The 17,389-nt window shown below is 40.2% G+C and overlaps 2 protein-coding genes across 4 annotated transcripts in view; one reads left to right on the top strand and one right to left on the bottom strand.

Annotated features, from left to right (window-relative positions):
- Positions 1 to 12,555, bottom strand: part of LETM1 (leucine zipper and EF-hand containing transmembrane protein 1) — a 31,418-nt gene extending 18,863 nt beyond the window's left edge. For both annotated transcript variants that reach the window (XM_037386671.1, XM_037386677.1), the window contains exons 1-3: positions 12,361 to 12,555; positions 8,163 to 8,220; positions 4,688 to 5,144 (exon numbers count right to left, since the gene is read on the bottom strand). In XM_037386671.1, the coding sequence (XP_037242568.1) occupies positions 4,688 to 5,144; positions 8,163 to 8,220; positions 12,361 to 12,439 (594 nt within the window). In that variant the 5' untranslated portion in view covers positions 12,440 to 12,555. The remainder of the gene's footprint in view (positions 1 to 4,687; positions 5,145 to 8,162; positions 8,221 to 12,360) is intronic.
- The window catches only part of NSD2 (nuclear receptor binding SET domain protein 2), a 102,812-nt gene continuing 97,968 nt past the window's right edge, over positions 12,546 to 17,389 (top strand). Inside the window, exon 1 of one of the 2 annotated variants that reach the window (XM_037386626.1) lies at positions 12,546 to 12,647. The gene's annotated coding sequence lies outside the window, so the exon portion shown is untranslated. The remainder of the gene's footprint in view (positions 12,648 to 17,389) is intronic. The other variant, XM_037386613.1, reaches the window with a different exon arrangement.

The following is a 17,389-nucleotide window of genomic DNA, read 5'->3' as shown; positions in this document are numbered from 1 at the left end:
ATATAGATATATATTTTAACTACAAGGGAAAGTGAAAACAACACAGAAAAAGGACGCAACAAAGTCAGTTTTCAGTATCTTTTTCTTCCAAGTTGCTATATACTACTGAGTACCAGAGTTTCAGCAGTTTTCAGCACTACAGAAAGTATTTCACAAGCCTCACTGTGTCTCAATAGGATTATTGAGCAAGTATCTCATTTAAACCTCTTAAAAGCACCTGAAAACAGGAGGTGGTCATTTGTTGTTGTTAAAGCTGCTTAACTTCTTTTATTCATCTTTATTTATGCTCTACCACTTCTTACATGCATGAGCTAGTATGCACTAAGTAATCAAGAATAAAATGAAAGATCCCTCCCTCTCAGCCTTCTAACAATTGTAATGTACATTTAAATCCAGGGTGATGAGCCCAGCTTGGTAGATCCTTTTTTTAAAACCACTGCTTTTCTAGAGCAGTAATCCTCTGAAGCAGGCCGATGCATTACTTACTGAATATTGAACGGCATAAAATAAATATTGTCCTTCCAATTTCTGTACACCCATAAGTGTACCTGTAAGGTTGTACAGTCTATAACCAAATCTTTCAGTGCTCACTGGAAGCTTAATAACTTGGTTTATAGTGGGGAGTGCAGACTCCACCTCATTTTACAAAGCAAATAACCAGTTACTGGGAATACTGTCAATTCGTAAATCAGAGACTGAAGGTCAGACATACGCTACACTACTGCCACAGCACTGTCATTCAATATTATGATTTGATAAACACTGCTATGATTGGCAAAAACTGGCAACATAAATGCTATTACAGAAGTAAATGCATGCTTCCCTCTCCATTCCCTCCCTGCAGCTCATGCCAATTCAGGGGAACAGCAGCAACAAGCAGTATAGATTGCACGTTGCCAGGACTGCTTTGCTAGAATACAAAACCAGTAAAACTTCAACCATAATTTTCTTAGCATAAAACCAGACAAAATCTTTAGATACTGTTCAAGGAATGCACAAACTCCACAGTTCCAAAGTTCTACATTTTTCTTTGTATATAAAAAATTCAGTTACCCAGAAGGGATGCTTTGGTCCATTGTTTAGAGGCTCAGAGATTTTTCCATTCAAACAACAGAAGACAATGACTACCAGGGAGTTCAAAAAGATGTAAGAAAATTTTGAAGAAAAATTTTAAAGTCAGAAGAAAAGTACATTTTCCCAAAACAAAAAAAAACCCTGAAAAATTTCTAGAGCACAGCACAGAGATCCTATTTGTACCCAGTATATTTTCAGACAGTGCGTGCAAGTATTTGTATAAGGCAAAATCCGTATCTAAGGAAGCAGTTTTACAACCGGATTAAGCTAACTTAATGCTAACCTGAGACAATGTATAAAGAGTCATGACCGTGCACTAGCAGTCACAATGTGAAGGTACACCACTGATCCAGCTAAAACTAACCTATAAATACATACACAGACAAGCGAAAAAGGATCAAGGATCAGTAGAAACCAAAAGCGGGTGGAAGAGCTGTTGGAAGCCTTGATTTAAGCACCAAGCAGGACTGGTCTTTTTTGCAGCAGCACCGCCCTGGATCAGCTTACACAAAACATGAAACTGCAGCCCTGTGCTACCTCAAGGACAACAACTTTGCATAGGAACCTAATACAATGGTGCATGATTACACACACATTACTTGGCAGCACAGCATGAAAAGCTTGTGACTACTCTCTATCTGCTACTACTGTTCACGAATTCCACTTTTCCCTCCCCTGCAGGGCTAAAATGGTTTGCAAACTTGCCACAAACTCCACACTGTTTACCATCTCACCTCTGTGTCCTGAACCATCCTGCTGTAGGAGGCAGCACTAGAGCAATTAGTTTTTAAACAGCCAGTTTCATATTTTGCACGTTTTACTTCTTCCTGCCTTCTTTCCTAAGTCCAGATATAGGATCCTGTTGAATCCAAACCCCACTAGCAACTGTACAAACAGAATTTTGGAACTGACTTTTGGTTTATGTAAGCAATAGCTCGCTTGCATTAGCCATGCTACAGCTGCTTGTTAATGTGGTTGGATTACTTGGGTATCTTTCCATTATTGCCTCCAAAGAGGAAGGAAAGGGCAGGCAGAAATAGCTCATTTGTCAGTCTGCGTGAAGATAAGATTTCTCTAGGACTTACAGCAATATGTACTTCAAATATATACATATGTTGTTGGGGATTTTTTTAATTTCAGGAACATCCTTTGCAAAGTTGAAGCCAATCTGGCATCAAAGTTTTAAGACTTCTTTAAATCAGTCAATATACTACAATTTCAGGCTGAACTGATAAAAAGAAAGTTTGTTTCAACACAGTTCAAAGTAAGGTTTTAAAAAAGCACATGTAAAGGCTCTTGTTCAACTGTAAGCTGGTTTGCTTTTCACCAACCCTGGGTTCTAAGCCTACCATGACTCCATTCAAGAGACATGATGTTCTCTACCTCCGTATAAAGAAAACACAAAAGCTAGACTGAGAAAGTAACATTACTGTAGTACTTAAAACTATCTTCTCCACATCATCTACACTGGATTGCATGCATACAGACACACACATACACACATCACTAGGTAAGAGACAAGCTACATCAATGTAAACACTAATATACACCTGCACGATAAATTTCTATTTTATTTTATATAAGGGAACTGATACTGAACTCGCACATCTGCACAAAAAAAAAAAGCATTCAGGAAGGACAAATGCCAGATCACTATGTAAATATGAGAAAGACAGCTCTATCATCACTAGGTGATGAAATTAAAGGGCAACCAAATTAATAAATCCATCTATTGATGGGAGTAATGCATGTATGTCCAAAGATAACTTACTACTTCTAAAGGTTCATGCCTTCTAGAATACAGTCCTGATCTTTCAGCAGAAATATTTCCATGATATCCATATTTTACTATTGTTTGTTAATTTCCCAGAAGTATGTGAACATGAAACAGGCAAGAAAACCAAATGCTTCCAATCTTGCTCTCTGGAAGATTTTAAACATGGTTTTAAACCATGAATTAATTTGTCTCACTTGGCCTTCCAAGTTCCCCAAAGCTCTCAATAAGCCAGCACAAGCTAGAACTGCTACTTCTAGAAGTCCTGCAGTCCTCATTCCCCCCCTATCCTCAGTTACCCTTTCTTGGCACTACATAATCCCCTGTCTCATGTCAGCACAGACTGTTATATTTATTGCTGAGCAACGTTTCAGCTGGATCAGCTGCCAAGCATACACTTGTACCAGCCTAAGGAAGAGGGCAAAAATAAGTAGCATGAAGATGCTCAGGCCAAATACCATCAACCAGTGCTGTTGTAGAAAGAGACCAGATGTAGTCACAGATGAAAATTGCTACATGTGCATTTAACAATTTTTGTTACTTGTCTAACTTGGTGAATATAGGAAAAACACTTTTGTATACTGCATTAAGATGTGATGGGTTTCAATTACACATGAAAATGTTCAACTATGTCCCTAATTTTATCAGGAAGTTATTTAAATGAGCAAATATTCATGTTTTTGATCATTTCAACACATTTCAACAAAAAAGCTTTTGGAAGGCAGAGATGTGAACCTAACCCATTGCGCGTACAGTGTACAAACTGCATAGAACCAAACCATGAATGCAAGCAGCACTATTTAACTCTGCTGCCAGAGTACATACACTTTTCACTAGCCCGCGTTTCTTCTAGCAATAGCTGAAATATTTTTAAAAAAAGGCAGGAAGACAAATACTTTATCTGTATAAACGGCTTTAAAAATAGTAAGATGAGAACTATTAAATCAGCATGTTTCATATATTCCTAATGAACTAGTGAAGTTAAACAGTACTGCATCCTTTCAAAAAAAAAAGTTTTAAACTATACCAGTTTCAAAACACCTTTATTTCAGTCTTTCTGTATATAAGCTCACATTAAATGTTTTCAATTATCATATATCTTTTAATTTTAACTGAATAAGCATATTTACTTGATCCACAAACTGAAATTACTATTGAAATGCACGTGTTACCTAATTCGAAAGCACCCTCATTTTGCACTCCACACTTCATCTCCATGCTCTTTTCTTTAAAATCAGCAGTTGCATGTTTACAGTTTCATAAATGTAAGCTACATGCCATGAAGAAAAACAAAAGTATAGAACAAAAACTTTCCTCAAATTATCTTCTTTGGACTAAAATTATCTCACAAACAGATTTATAACTGAGATTGTACTAATATCTAATTATCAATCATGCATTTTAGCCTGCAGCTTTTTTTCTGTTTAAATAAAGCACAGCAACCTCACAACAGAATTGGCACAAATCCAACCTTCACTAGAAGTGTCTTCCCTCTGCTTTTCCAGCTGAAGTGAAAAAGCAGAGAAAGTGACCATGTACACACATAGCACATGGATGGGAACTTGTGAACAAACCACAACCACTGTCCACATAACAAAGCAGAAGAGTCCTCTGCTGTTCCAACTAGAAAATATCAAATTTATCTTCAGTAATGGGGAACAAGACTAAAATGTTTCGGGGTCATATCCAAAATTTTTAGTGTCCACATAGGCAGGAGGGGGAAATACACTTAGCAATTTTAATTCTAGGAACAGAAGACAACAGAAAGAACTAACTAGATTAAAGTAAAATGGAGCAATTGTTAAGGATACTCAAATGAAATTGGTATTTACTCAGTACCTGTCTCCGCTCTCGACGAGACAAAGTGTTTCCATGAAGTACTCGCCAAAGCATCCTTGCAGCTATTTTAGTGTCAATCCACAGTAAACGAAAACCATGGTAATAGTGCTTCAGTTCGTCCACAATCCTCTGTCCAATAGGTTTTTTCACAACTTCCACTTCTGTTGGACTATATACAGGACCTCCTTCTTCTAACTTCTTGTTTCTGTCCTTTAAGGACTTCAGTGACTTTTCAACTATGGAGTCATCTTGAAGGGGATGTGAAGAGTGCCACCATCTAACTGGAAGATACTGGGGACCTGAAACACCCATGGTTGCTAGTGGCGTCCATGAGCCATAAGAGCTCCTAAGAGTAAAGTATATTTGTTCAGATCCTTTAGTCCAACAACAGTAGCGATCTTTTTTGGAGTATCCATAAACAGGAGGGACACTAGTGCAATATTTAAAGTGTACAGTCCTTCAAAAGAAAAAAAGCATTCAGTAATTAGCAGTAGTTCGTAAGTTATTAATATTTTTATATTTATATAGTTATATAAATGTATGCATTTATAAAATGCATCATTTGATAAATATTTACCACATATTTAAGAAAAAAAACCCCAAATTTGTGACCCTTCTGATCCAATGCCTATACCTGAACAGAATATTTGGCTTTATTTCATGACACAAAAAAACCCTGCAGAGAACTTTCCACTAAACTTTGTACAGGTAACTTATTTTACTCCAATTAAAAAAAGAGTAGCAACCAGAAGTGCTTTCCATTTAGAAAGCTACATTTGAAAATAAATCTGTAAATCCATAAGTAACATAAAGCCCCCTCTATTACTTCTCCTGTTTGAAGAAAACACTGGAGGAAAAAAAAACCAGAAGTTGTTGTCTTGGGATAGGTGCCGAGTTAAAGGAAGAGAATTAACATCGGAGAAATCTGATTTTCCTCCATGTTTTCCAAAAGAGTTCCTCTTTTACTATCTCCATGCATCTAGTTTTCCTTTTTCAGCAGAAACTTTTGCACAAACTTCCATCATGGTACTGAGCTGAGGCACACAGAACCAACACTCTTCTACATTGTTCAGAATTTTTCCCTTTTCTTAATTAAATGTAAATTCAAGTTAGTCGGGAAACATTGCTCAAACACTCATTATACACACAGAAGAACTACTCAATACACACAGGATTGTACACACATAAAAGGATATACCAAACTTAAGAGTAAATAAAATATTTTACATAAACGAGCTCCATTAAGTGTCCCTCAAACTGAAACGCCAGCATTATGTCATCTACAGGATAGAAATGACTTGGGTGTTTCTTTATGGAGCCCTTATACTACCAAAACAAAATCAGAACGTGTATTTGTCTTCAGTCAATGAAGAGAAAATAGGTGCAAGTGGCTCTACAGCTCTGACAATGACAAAAAAAGTTTATTGAACATTTGTAAGTATTAGCTTCACTCATTTTTCAGCCAGACATACTTTTTAATCTTACCACATGCATCCAATAAATTTTAATCGTTTTATCTATTTAATGTTATTCAAATAGAGCTTTGTACAGAAAATTGACCACATTATTTCTTTTTAAAGACACATTATCATTATTTTCTAGCTTAAACCAAAATTAAGCATCTGACCATTCACTGGTCAGATGACTGCTGAAACATACACAGCTACACAAGACATTTTCTTTTCTGAAAGCTGGAGAGGGATTTTTTACAAGAGAATGTAGTGATAGGACAAGGGGTAATGTTTTTAAGCTGAAAGAAAATAGATTTAGACAAGATATTAGGAATATATTCTTTACTGGAGGGTGGTGAGGCACTGGCACAGGTTGCCCAGAGAAGCTGTGGATGCCCCATCCCTGGCAGTGTTCAGGGCCAGGCTGGATGGGGCTTGGAGCAACCTGGTCTAGTGGAAGGTGTCCCTGCCCATGGCAGGGAGTTGGAACTAGGTGGTCTCTATAAGGTCCCTTCCAATCCAAACCATTCTTCAACTCCATGACTCTTGATTAGCTAGAAAACTACAGATTTGCACAGACATTAACTAATGAGAATTACTGTTCCTTTAAGAAAATAAAGTACATATTCAAAACCAGATTAAAACACCTGCATAAATCAATCGATCCTGACTCCATATCATTTCCCAAACACAGAGCTCCAGGCCTACAGACAAAGTTCCACCTACATACAAATACCTACATTCTACTGCGTGCAGAGAAGGGAGGTCTGTCAGCAGAATTGGTTCTGAGTTGTCTTGTGAAAAATTTTTTCCCCTGCAATGTGCCTCTCTGAACACACTTTCACTAGCACGATGTCAGACACAGAGCTTCTATCCCAAACTGTCCTCAGTACTTGTTTCATTAGAGTCCCTTGCTTTTGGATCTGGGTCATGTGGGGTATGGGCACTAGCTTGTTTTATTTTAGGCAGCAACATTACATTAACAGCAGCTTGTGTTTTATTTTAAGCAGCAACATTACAATAACAGTAGCTTATCGTAAAAAAACCCCAAACTTCTCAAAAGAACAACAAGAATTTCTGTCCCAATATTCAGATGCTCATAAAACAAACTTAAAGCTGTAAGTTTCTGATTTTCCAAGAGAGAGGCCCCATATAATAATCTACTAAAAAGTAAGCAGAGATTTAAAAATGCTTTATATATTAAAAAAACTCTCATAACTGATTATACGGTAAGTGACATAAAACTAACATGACTAAAAAAAGAATTACTTTGTTTCCTATTACAGGGTTATGTCCATGGAGACATCTTCATGTTAAAATGAAAATTTAGGAAATTAAACACTAGTGACTGTTTCCTGTGCAGTTAGACTATAAATCAAGTAGAGAATATGTATTTTTTACATTCCATGAAGAAGCGCTAGGAAATTATATCCACAAGTACATCTTGTGAGCCAAGTCATGAACAGAGAATGGATTCTGCCAACACCCAACTCCTTAAGTTCCATAAGGCCACACAGCAGCTCAATTCTTTTCCAGAAGAGGACACCATCTCCCAGTAGAGCCTCACCCAAGGCTGTAACATACAGTAAACTACTTTGGTTTACTAAAAATACAACTCAAAATTATCTACATTCCTAACTGTCAACTACATTTTTCAAACTAGCTGTGACTGAATGTTTACTCTATGGAACTTCACAGTGAAAGTATGCAAGGAGCCCATGATATCCCCTGATGTCACCTGGAATCACTCAAGAACAAGACTGATGTTCTATTGCTTTCACATCATAAGTGAAACAAAAGGGAGGAAGTGGGAGAAAAAAGGAAGACATCACTTGCTTTCTCCCACACACAGCCAAACAGGTGAAGAGAGTAATACTCAGACTTCCTTTAATCTGTCAGTAACACAGCTGAAGCAACGTTTTCACACTTTGTCTAGATGATATAAACCTACATTCTACAATAGTATACTAACTGATGGCTTTGTACAGTTTTGAGTTTAGAAAAAAAAGTTCGTATTTACTCACATTTTGTTTGCCAACCTCAGGGATGTACAGCTAAAACATGCCCGATCTCCCAAGTTACCTAGAAAAATACCAATAATTAGCATTAATTTGGAAATTCAGGACTACATTTATCCATATAGTGAATTGTACACAAATACGCGAAAGACCAATCTTTACTTAGGAATGGCTACTAATGAAAGCACAAGAAAGATGCCATGTAACAGCAACTTCTTTATAGTGCACTGTTTGTAAGCACATTCACACTTTGGATGATTGTGCATCACAGTCAAGACTGAAAATTGTTTTGCTTTGACAAGAACCATGTGAAGCACTGAAGCCCAAATACCTCATCCTATGCCAACACAAATTAAAGCACATAACTTGTTCTTATTTCTTGCAATCTGTAATCTCAATTTACAGGATAAAAAAGAGAAAACAGGTAGGAAGCAATTCTGTAATATGGCTGACATCTCCATAAGCATTCAATACAAGCAACTGTATTTCAGAAAAACTTCACTAAAAGCAAAGGTAATTTTTGAACAGCTCCTTAACACAGTAGTAAGATGATCCAAATGGAGCACTTGCAAAGTATCTAGGATTAATTTCTTTTTTTAAGCAAGAAAACAAAACTTGAACACACCTCAACAAAGAGGCGGAACCACACTATGCCATTTCAATACATTGCTGCCCATTTTGGTTAGCACCTGGTAAAAATAGCTCTACCCCAGATCTCTCTGCAAAGGATACAAATTGCCTTGAAAAGCAAGAGACTGATCCAAAGAATATGAAAGGTTAGCTTTCCAGCAAATGCAAAGTTCCTCAAAATGAATTTTATTTGAAATGCTAACTCAGAAGCAGTCCTAATAATAACCAATAAAGTCCACAGGAAGGGCTGACACCTATAAATGGGCATTCGCTAGGTACAGAGACAAGCAGTATCCATTCTGGAAATAAACTGAGGAGACCATCAAATGGTAAACTATCTAAGTCAGTTCACATGTTTCAGTAAAGGGCCATGCTTGAAAGCCTTCTGACCATCCAACACCATGGAAGCACCATCAGTGACATAAAATGCTACCTAGTGGCTGCATGCAATCTGTAATCACTAAAAATCATCCCTGAGCTCACTAGTAAATGATCGCTCTCCCTAAAGCAATTAGAACAAAAAATCTTGTATTGATATCTAGCTGCAATAGCTCAGTAGCTTTCCAAAACCAAGTGCAAAAAGACTCCTGAACAGATCAAAGGAAGATACATGAGCAACACTCCAAATGCCTTGACTCTTTTTGGCCAACTTTTCAGAATTCACTGTAACCAAAACAAAAATGGAAGGCTGGATGGAGTAGGCATGCTGTGGTTTGTTTCTCCTATCTAGAACCTACTATTTCTAGTCAGTCCTAAGAGACAGGAGGATAGCAATGTCATTTTAGAGGCTAGTGGTCAACTTTCCCACCATCAAAGCTAAGGTATAGCTGATATAATACATAACAGAACCTGAAGTAGACAATTTGTATCTGAGAAAACACAGCACCCAATGCTGATCACCAAAAGCCTTCCCCAACAAAATATATCCTAAATGTTCGAGGAAAAGCGATACCTCCAAAATCAGGTAGGGCAATTAGAACATATAAAAAGGGGGAAAGAGGAAGATGTTAACTTACCAAAGAAAAAGCCCAATAAGCAAGGGATGTCTCATGCTAAGCGGCCTTTGATATTATTACAGCAAAAGCTATGGCTTTATCAAGTCAAAGGAAAAGGATTCACCTATTTCAAGTTATATCAAACTCCAACAGGTATTCACTGCCATGGCAGGTAGAGCCAGGGGAAAACCTGTCTCTTTCTGGCTCAAAAATCAAGCCTTGAGAATCCGTAAAGGCCTCCTGATACTCTCTAGTATTTACAGAAAGATCAGTAGCTGAATTTCTTGGCTCAAAAGGTTAGCCGTCTCAGAAGGATGTCCGTGACTTTAAGCAACAGCTAAGCAAAGCAGAGAAGTACTCAAAGTTGCAGCATGGTAATCTGCTTCTCCCACCTGAGTGCCAGGAAGCACACAAAGCCTGTGTACCTGATAGAGGACATTGCTACAGACAGGTACCCTAGAATAAAGACGTATGATCTGGGAGATCAAAACTGATTTAGAGTTTCTTAGACAAAACTCTAACAGCAAGACACCTTCACATTATTATATATATTTCACTTTTTTTTTTTCCAAGCAGACTCATTAATGCTAAGAAAAGGGTCAAAGAACAAAATTCCAAGGTTACCATAAGAATACATGCTGACTCAAACACTTTTTGTCATACAGCCATTCAGAGTGTGAACAGGTACACAGAAACATCATTTCACCAAACGATTCTGCAGAATTAACTGTTAATTTCAGCTTTGTAAGTTCTGACAACAAAAGTTCTTTATGTTTTGCAGGGTCTGTTCCAATCATGTACTTAAGAGCAAGCCAGCCTGGAAATTATATACTTCCTTCAGAAGGGAGTAAAGTCCATACTCCTTGCTTCTAGGATAATACAGACATCCAGAAGTGTCTGAACAAGGTGAACGTAGCTTACCATACTCAGCAGTGCCCATTTAAGAAACCTGCGTTAGAATTACTTGGTTTGAAAGTGAGAAAGGTGGTAGTGCCAGAAAAGCTGTATGTTAACATACTCCTCATGCAAAAGCAGTAATGAGGATTTTTTTTTTAATTTAATGAAACAGCAAAACCAAAAGTTTTAAATATAGAATAGCTGTGTACCATTACTACATTTAGGGTTTTCAAAAAAAAAAAAAAAAGCTAACACTTCTGTAGGGACTTACTTCATGTAAGCTTGCAGTACTTAACAGCCTGATCTGTACAGGAAGAATATTTAGGATTCTTGGAAGCACTTAATCTTAGATTACTTACACGTAAAGCAAAGAAGATGAGCTAAGTAAAGCAAAACACTATATAAAAAAATTACACCATAAAATACTGTGTTAATAATAGATTAACACTCAAAATGAAAGTACGGATCGTATCACAAGTGTAGTGCATCACTGCACACAAATTACTTTATCACAGTATTTCAGCAAATAAGTATTTTCACATGGGATAAGATTTATAACATGGAAAATCATAGCCATCATTACCATTTCTTCTTATGCTACATCACAAGAAGAATAAGAACTCCCATCTAATTTGACGGTACACGGATGCTTTTCTTCCCATCTTAAATAAACTAGATGGCTAAGATACCACAGGTTTTTGTTAAGGTCACCGTCCAAGCTTAACCTAAATAAATGTCTTTACAACAGCAGCTTAAAAATATTATCAACTAGAAGAAGCTACCACACTTCAGTGATTACTGGTAACCAAGAAGACAAGCTTGTTTATCAAAATGAAAAAGCATTCATATGGCTGATCAGGTTTGCCTGCATCTGAACATGCAGATACCCTGTTTTCAGACAGCACTTCAGTGACAAGTCAGGGCTCTGTGTCAGTGACAAACCTCTGCCCGTAAAGCTTTCATGCATTCCTCGCTAAACCCCTGCCATTCCAATCACGGACGTAAAGAGCAACCATAGGCCTCACGTAGGTCACATGTTATCAGCTGTTTCATGTCATTAAACTTGCCGCCCAAAAAACTGCCAAATTATTATGATCATTAATGGAAACAGTATCACGTACTGCACTTCCTTATTTTCCCAAGCTTTCAAAGCCACTTGGAAGAAGGCAAATTCACATTTCCTTGCTAACAGACTAAGAAAATAAACTCTTGCAGGACTGAAACGTAGTAACATACTTCTGCACCTTAAAACACATGGCTTTTTCTTCCTCGGCCAGCTAGCATTTAAGAGGTGCATGCGCCCCAACTGCCATGAGGGGAAAGCATCATCCCTTCAAACCGCCCTGGCCGCCGAGCCGACAGCAGCCCCCCGCAGGGAGAGGCGGCCCAGACGAAGCGCCGGGCCCAGCCCCAGCCCCGGCCCGCTGGCGCCGGCTGCGGAGGACGGAGCGGCAGGGACTCAGCCGGGGCCCCGCCGCGGCCCTTCCCACCCGCAAGGACCTCTCCGCCCACACCGGGAGCCCCCAGGCGTCGTCGCCGCTTCCGCCCGCCCACCCTCCTCCCCAGGCCTCCAGCGCCGCCGCCAGCACGGGCCAGGCGGCAGCGCGCAGGGCCGGGCCGTGGGGCGGCTGCGCTTCCCTCCCCGCCGCCGGAGCCGCCTGACGGCCCGCGGGGAGCCTCACCCAGCTGGGACTGGCGGCGCAGCGCTCGGGGCAGGCGGCAGGCCCGCCGGCCACACGTCTGTAGCAGCATGGACGCCATCTTGGCGCTCGCGCGCGGCTGGGCGGCGGCAGCGGGCTAGCGGCGGCGGCGGCGGCGGGCTGACGGCCTGCTCATGTCCCGCCGCCCGGGCCCCGCGCTGCGCTCCCCACACGCCCAGTAGCGCCGAGCCGCGACCGGCGGCTACGTTTGCATAGCGCCGCCCCGTGGAGCTGGGCACGCCGGGAAGTGTAGTCCTCGGGGGCGCACGGTAAGCCGGGCGCGGGCGCGGGGCGCGCGGCATGCCGGGGTCTGTAGGCCTAGGCGGTGTGGCGCGACCTCAGCCGGGCAGCCCGCGGAAGGGACTCGGGGCGGGGCGCGGTGCATGCCGGGAGATGTAGTCCTGCGGGCCCGCCGGCCGCCGCAGCGCTTTCCTTCGCCGGCAGCCGGTGAACGGCAGCGGCCGGCGGGTGGGCAGATTTCCAGCGATCTGCTGTGGGTGCGGGGTCGGGGCTGCAGGAGGCCGTGTGCCCCCCGCACCCCCCCGCCCCGCCTATGTTTACCCCAGCGGACGGTAGAAACGGCGTGCGGCGGGGCCGCGGCTCACAGCCCGCTAATTCCCCTGCCGTGCCGGGAAGGTCGGGCGGGCCGTGTGCGCTGAGAGGAAGGCGCTGGTACCGCACCTGAGCGGTTCAGGCCAGCGCGGCCGACGAGCGCGCAACCGCAGCCCCAAGTACAGGCACCAGTACCAGGCCGTCAGTGCAACGACGCTCCCTCACGCCTGGGGCCAAAATCTGACGGGTTTGGTGGTGTTAGGTACTGCTTAGCAGCAGTTGTTTCAATGCGTGCACATGTATTGCTTGTGGATCTCAGGATGTGTGATAAAAAAAATACCCTCCTTGTGGAGCTAAGACATTTCTTGATACAAAATAGCACATAAACTATTCAATTGACAGATGTGCTTTGCTAGTGCTGGTTAATAGTTTTGCTACAGAGGTTGCACTTCTTCAAATACCAGTCTACCACTGACCAGCATTAGGGTCTTTCATCAAATGTTTCAGTACTCAGTGTAGTATTAAATAGTACCATCAATTTGCTTATTTTTTGACTGTATAGACAGTTGCAGGGAATAACCAGAATCAAACTGCAGAAATTACAACTTCATCGGAGAATGGGGAAGTTTTAAAAACTGTTTATGTGGTGTTTGGGTGCTAATGCCTGCCTTGTCACAAGAAAATGGGGGAGAAGCTGCTGGAACTGTTTTTCAACAAGATGGCTGACACTCCCTGTCAACAAGATGGCTGCCTCAAGGACAGGGCTCAAAAGTGACAAGGATACTGTAGGTTTAGACCTCTTACATTTCACAGGTTATTTATAATGCCAGGCATTTGTTCAGCTATACACCCACCCAAGCTCCAACGAAAATATGTGTTATTTAACCTTATATGTAAAGGGTTAGCAGAAGCTTCAGGTTTGACCCAAAATGTGAGTGAAACACCATCTCATAGCAGGAAAAAGCAGATGTGTCTGCAGTCATCCTTTCATGGCTGAGACTTGGAAAATGCAGGAAATTAACTGGTCATATTTTAAAGTTCTTTTATGTATTTAAAGAAAATCCTCAGAGTTTCTCTTAAGTATGAAAAATTTAGATTGAATTTATACTATGTGCATTTTTAATTCAAAAGAATATGAGAAGATGGAATATTCAGTCTACTGAATCTTTAAAAAAAGAGCTTTTTCTCACATCTTTTCACCATGTTAGCGACAGAAACACTAGTGTTGTTTAAATCTAGTGATTATTAAAAAAAATTATTTGTATTATTATTTATGTACCTATTATTAGAGCTACTTTTAAAATGTTAGGCTCCCAAATGTATTGCAAGATTTTTAGCCAGCTGTCTTTACAGGTATTTAAATGTGTAGTGCATTTAAATGGTTAAACTATTTCAAATGTGCAACGTAACAACAGTGCTTTATGTTAACATGGCAATCTTAGAAAAAAATAAAAGCCAACAAAAAACACCAAACAATAAAAAAAACAACAAAACATAATCCCAATCTATACGTTTCTCTCACTAGACTGGGTTTGTAGCCTTCTCTTGTTATTCTTTTTTCTTTCTGGTTGGCTGATAACAAAACCAAATGAAATGGGGCAACTAATGGCAGTTCCTCTAACAAAGCTGCTTAATTATGTAGAAACATTATATGAAGCCTATACAAGAAGAATAATATGCTCTGAAGTCATTAAACTATTGACAAGAGATTTCAGACAGCAAACAGATGATTACAGAGGTCTCAATACATTTATGCAGACAACTAACCAGTCTTTCAATAGTTTCATTAAATTCATTAGTATTCAGGGTGGCAGACAATGTAGATGCATGAGCCTTTTCAGAGCTGAATCCGTTATGTTTTTGTACAGTCTTTTGTTCCAGATTTGTTTATACCTGGAAGTTATACAGTTTTCTACTGTATATGAAAAGGGATGATAATACATTCTGAAAATTTCCTAAATGGATACAGTTTCAAAATACAAATTGATTCTGTGCATTTACCAAGCATTGTGAAATAACACTTAAGAAAAGATGAAGTAATAATTTTCAAATAGTTGTACAAATTGCTCCCACATGAAAAGGCCCAGTGATGGTAGGTGATGCATGGGCATTCCACATAAGTCTTTTTTTGTTTTAAACAAAAACATCCATCCAGACCAACAGCCTGTGAGTTCACAGAGACAACACCCCTCCCCAGAATAAACCACGATACACACAGTTACTAGGGTTTTATTTTTAAAAGACTTAAGCTGCTACAGCCGTTTTAGACCTGGTTCTTAAAGCAACCATGTTGTTTGAAAAGGTGTCAGCCATCTTGTTGAAAAATGTGTTTTCTAGCTGGAATAGGGGGCAACAGACTAAAAAAGGAAGAACTACAAACCTTTCTTTCTAGATGGATTTAATAAGGATCTGAGAACGATTAAAATAAATGTCATATTTAAACAAAATCAAGATTATTATTTGGTACTGAACATCAAAACTTTGTCCCCTGAATGTTAAATAGAAGCAAAAGCAAGGTGACAGTTGTCTGAAAAATTACAAAACATACTCCAAATAACAGGAAATTGTGATACCTTTTACAGGCTGTGGGAATATTGAAACCTGTATTGTACTGATACACAAGCACAGCTCAGTGATTAAAAAAAAGCAAGAATGTTTTACTTGTCTAAAATAGGTATATGCATAAGACCTATGAAAGCACAGAATATGCCTATGTCTGTGCATTACGTGCATAGACATGGAAAAGGAGCAGATGAGCCTATAATTCTCATTGAGGAAGCTTAGAGATCTGTCTAGAAATTGGGGAGCAAAACCTTGAGGTAACTAGCTATATATGCGGTATTTTCTTTCAGAAAGTCTACACTTCACAGTGCAACAGATTTCCCATAGTAAAGAGCTATATGACATTCTTATCTGCTACTGTCCTTTACTCCTTCCCTCTTCACCATCTAATGAGCTCTCGTGGGTGGTAAGCAGGTGCATATGGGGACCAGCACTCCTTTGTGGCCTGCCAAAAATACCTGCTCAGTTGGAGGGGGCACCCCTCCATGCTCACCATAGTTGTCACCCCTTCCCAGGAAGCAGTTCCTAGATGCTGTTGATTGTTTTGGAGGAGGGATAACAGGATTCCAGCTCCCTATTTCAGACACATAGTCAGTTGCCCTATAGCTTGTGGAAGTGGCTGTGTAACTATACCAAATCTATGATGCTCCTGCCAGAACCACCACATTTGTTACACAGGCACGGCCTCAGTTCCCTGTTATACCCGGATGACAAACCAACCTGGCAGCAAAGGCAGCAAGGGACAGGGGAGATAATATTCGGTGGGTGGAGGGGAAGGAGGTGCGATGCTTGATGCTCTGGGCTGTAAGCAGGAGGATGTGGGAGCATAATTAGCATTTGATGAGATGGGAGACAGGTCTGCCGTTTCTCTTCTGCAAGATCATGTTTGTGTACAGTGTGATTCTATAAGCTACATAGTGGTACAGGCCCATATACAGTATTTAAAAGTAGGATTACGCTTTTAGTCTGTAGAATCTGTTTCCATGGCAATCCCCAGGTTATCTCCTTGAATAGATTTAACAATATGGGATTAACCTCATCTTTATTCACCACTGTTCAGCGTAACTCTGAAGAAAGGAAAAAAAAAAAAAAAAGACATTACTGTGTAGCAACTTGCATTAAGTTCCCACCCAAGGGAGAAAACCAACAGATTATTAGTTCTTTAAAAAATACTCCCATTCACCATCACAGATTTTTGAGGAGAGACTTGTGAGATACTAAAGCCTGTTGCTCTGTAAATGTTAGAGCCCAAAGGTAAAAGTTCAAGTGGTCACTGGATTACAGACTTGCTCTGTATGTACGTCCAGGTCACAAGTTCACTGCTGTCTGTAATGTGCCAAAATCAAGCGGCAGTGGCTTCACATTAGCAACAGCACAGAAACAATCTGCCTTGGGTGCCTTTTCAAACAATGCAGTGAAAAGCTACTCAGAGATTTCCTTGACAGTAATAACGTGCTGTAAACAGTCATTCCTGATCCAAGGATAATTACTTGCTCAAATTCTAGTCAGAAAGCAGTATTTTACAAGATTGCATAAGCTTGACCCAAATTAGCAATACAAAATAATGTATTAGATTGTCATTAATGAAATTCGACATGCAGGCAGACAAGGAGAACACAGCTGAGAGAATACAAACGTAATTTTGAAAATCTTTTCAAATTGAGGAAAAAGTAGCATTTGCAGTTCGTAGTGAAAATCACACGGATTCTAGTGTTAACCAGCAGATGGAGCTTACGTGAAACAAACAGGCGGAAAAGATGCACAATCAGTGCACAAAGCAGTGTTTTGGGGCGCTGCTGTCTACAGGACTGGAGGAGGACATGGGGAAAAAGCTAGAAGGTTCTGGCCAAGACGGGATCAAGCAGAAGAGGGAGGGCAGGCAGTGTTCAGGCAATAC

Source organism: Falco rusticolus, chromosome 1, assembly GCF_015220075.1.
Source record: "Falco rusticolus isolate bFalRus1 chromosome 1, bFalRus1.pri, whole genome shotgun sequence".
NCBI lineage: Eukaryota > Metazoa > Chordata > Aves > Falconiformes > Falconidae > Falco > Falco rusticolus.
Note: the sequence above shows the minus strand (reverse complement) of the source record. Positions and strands in the feature narration are given on the sequence as shown.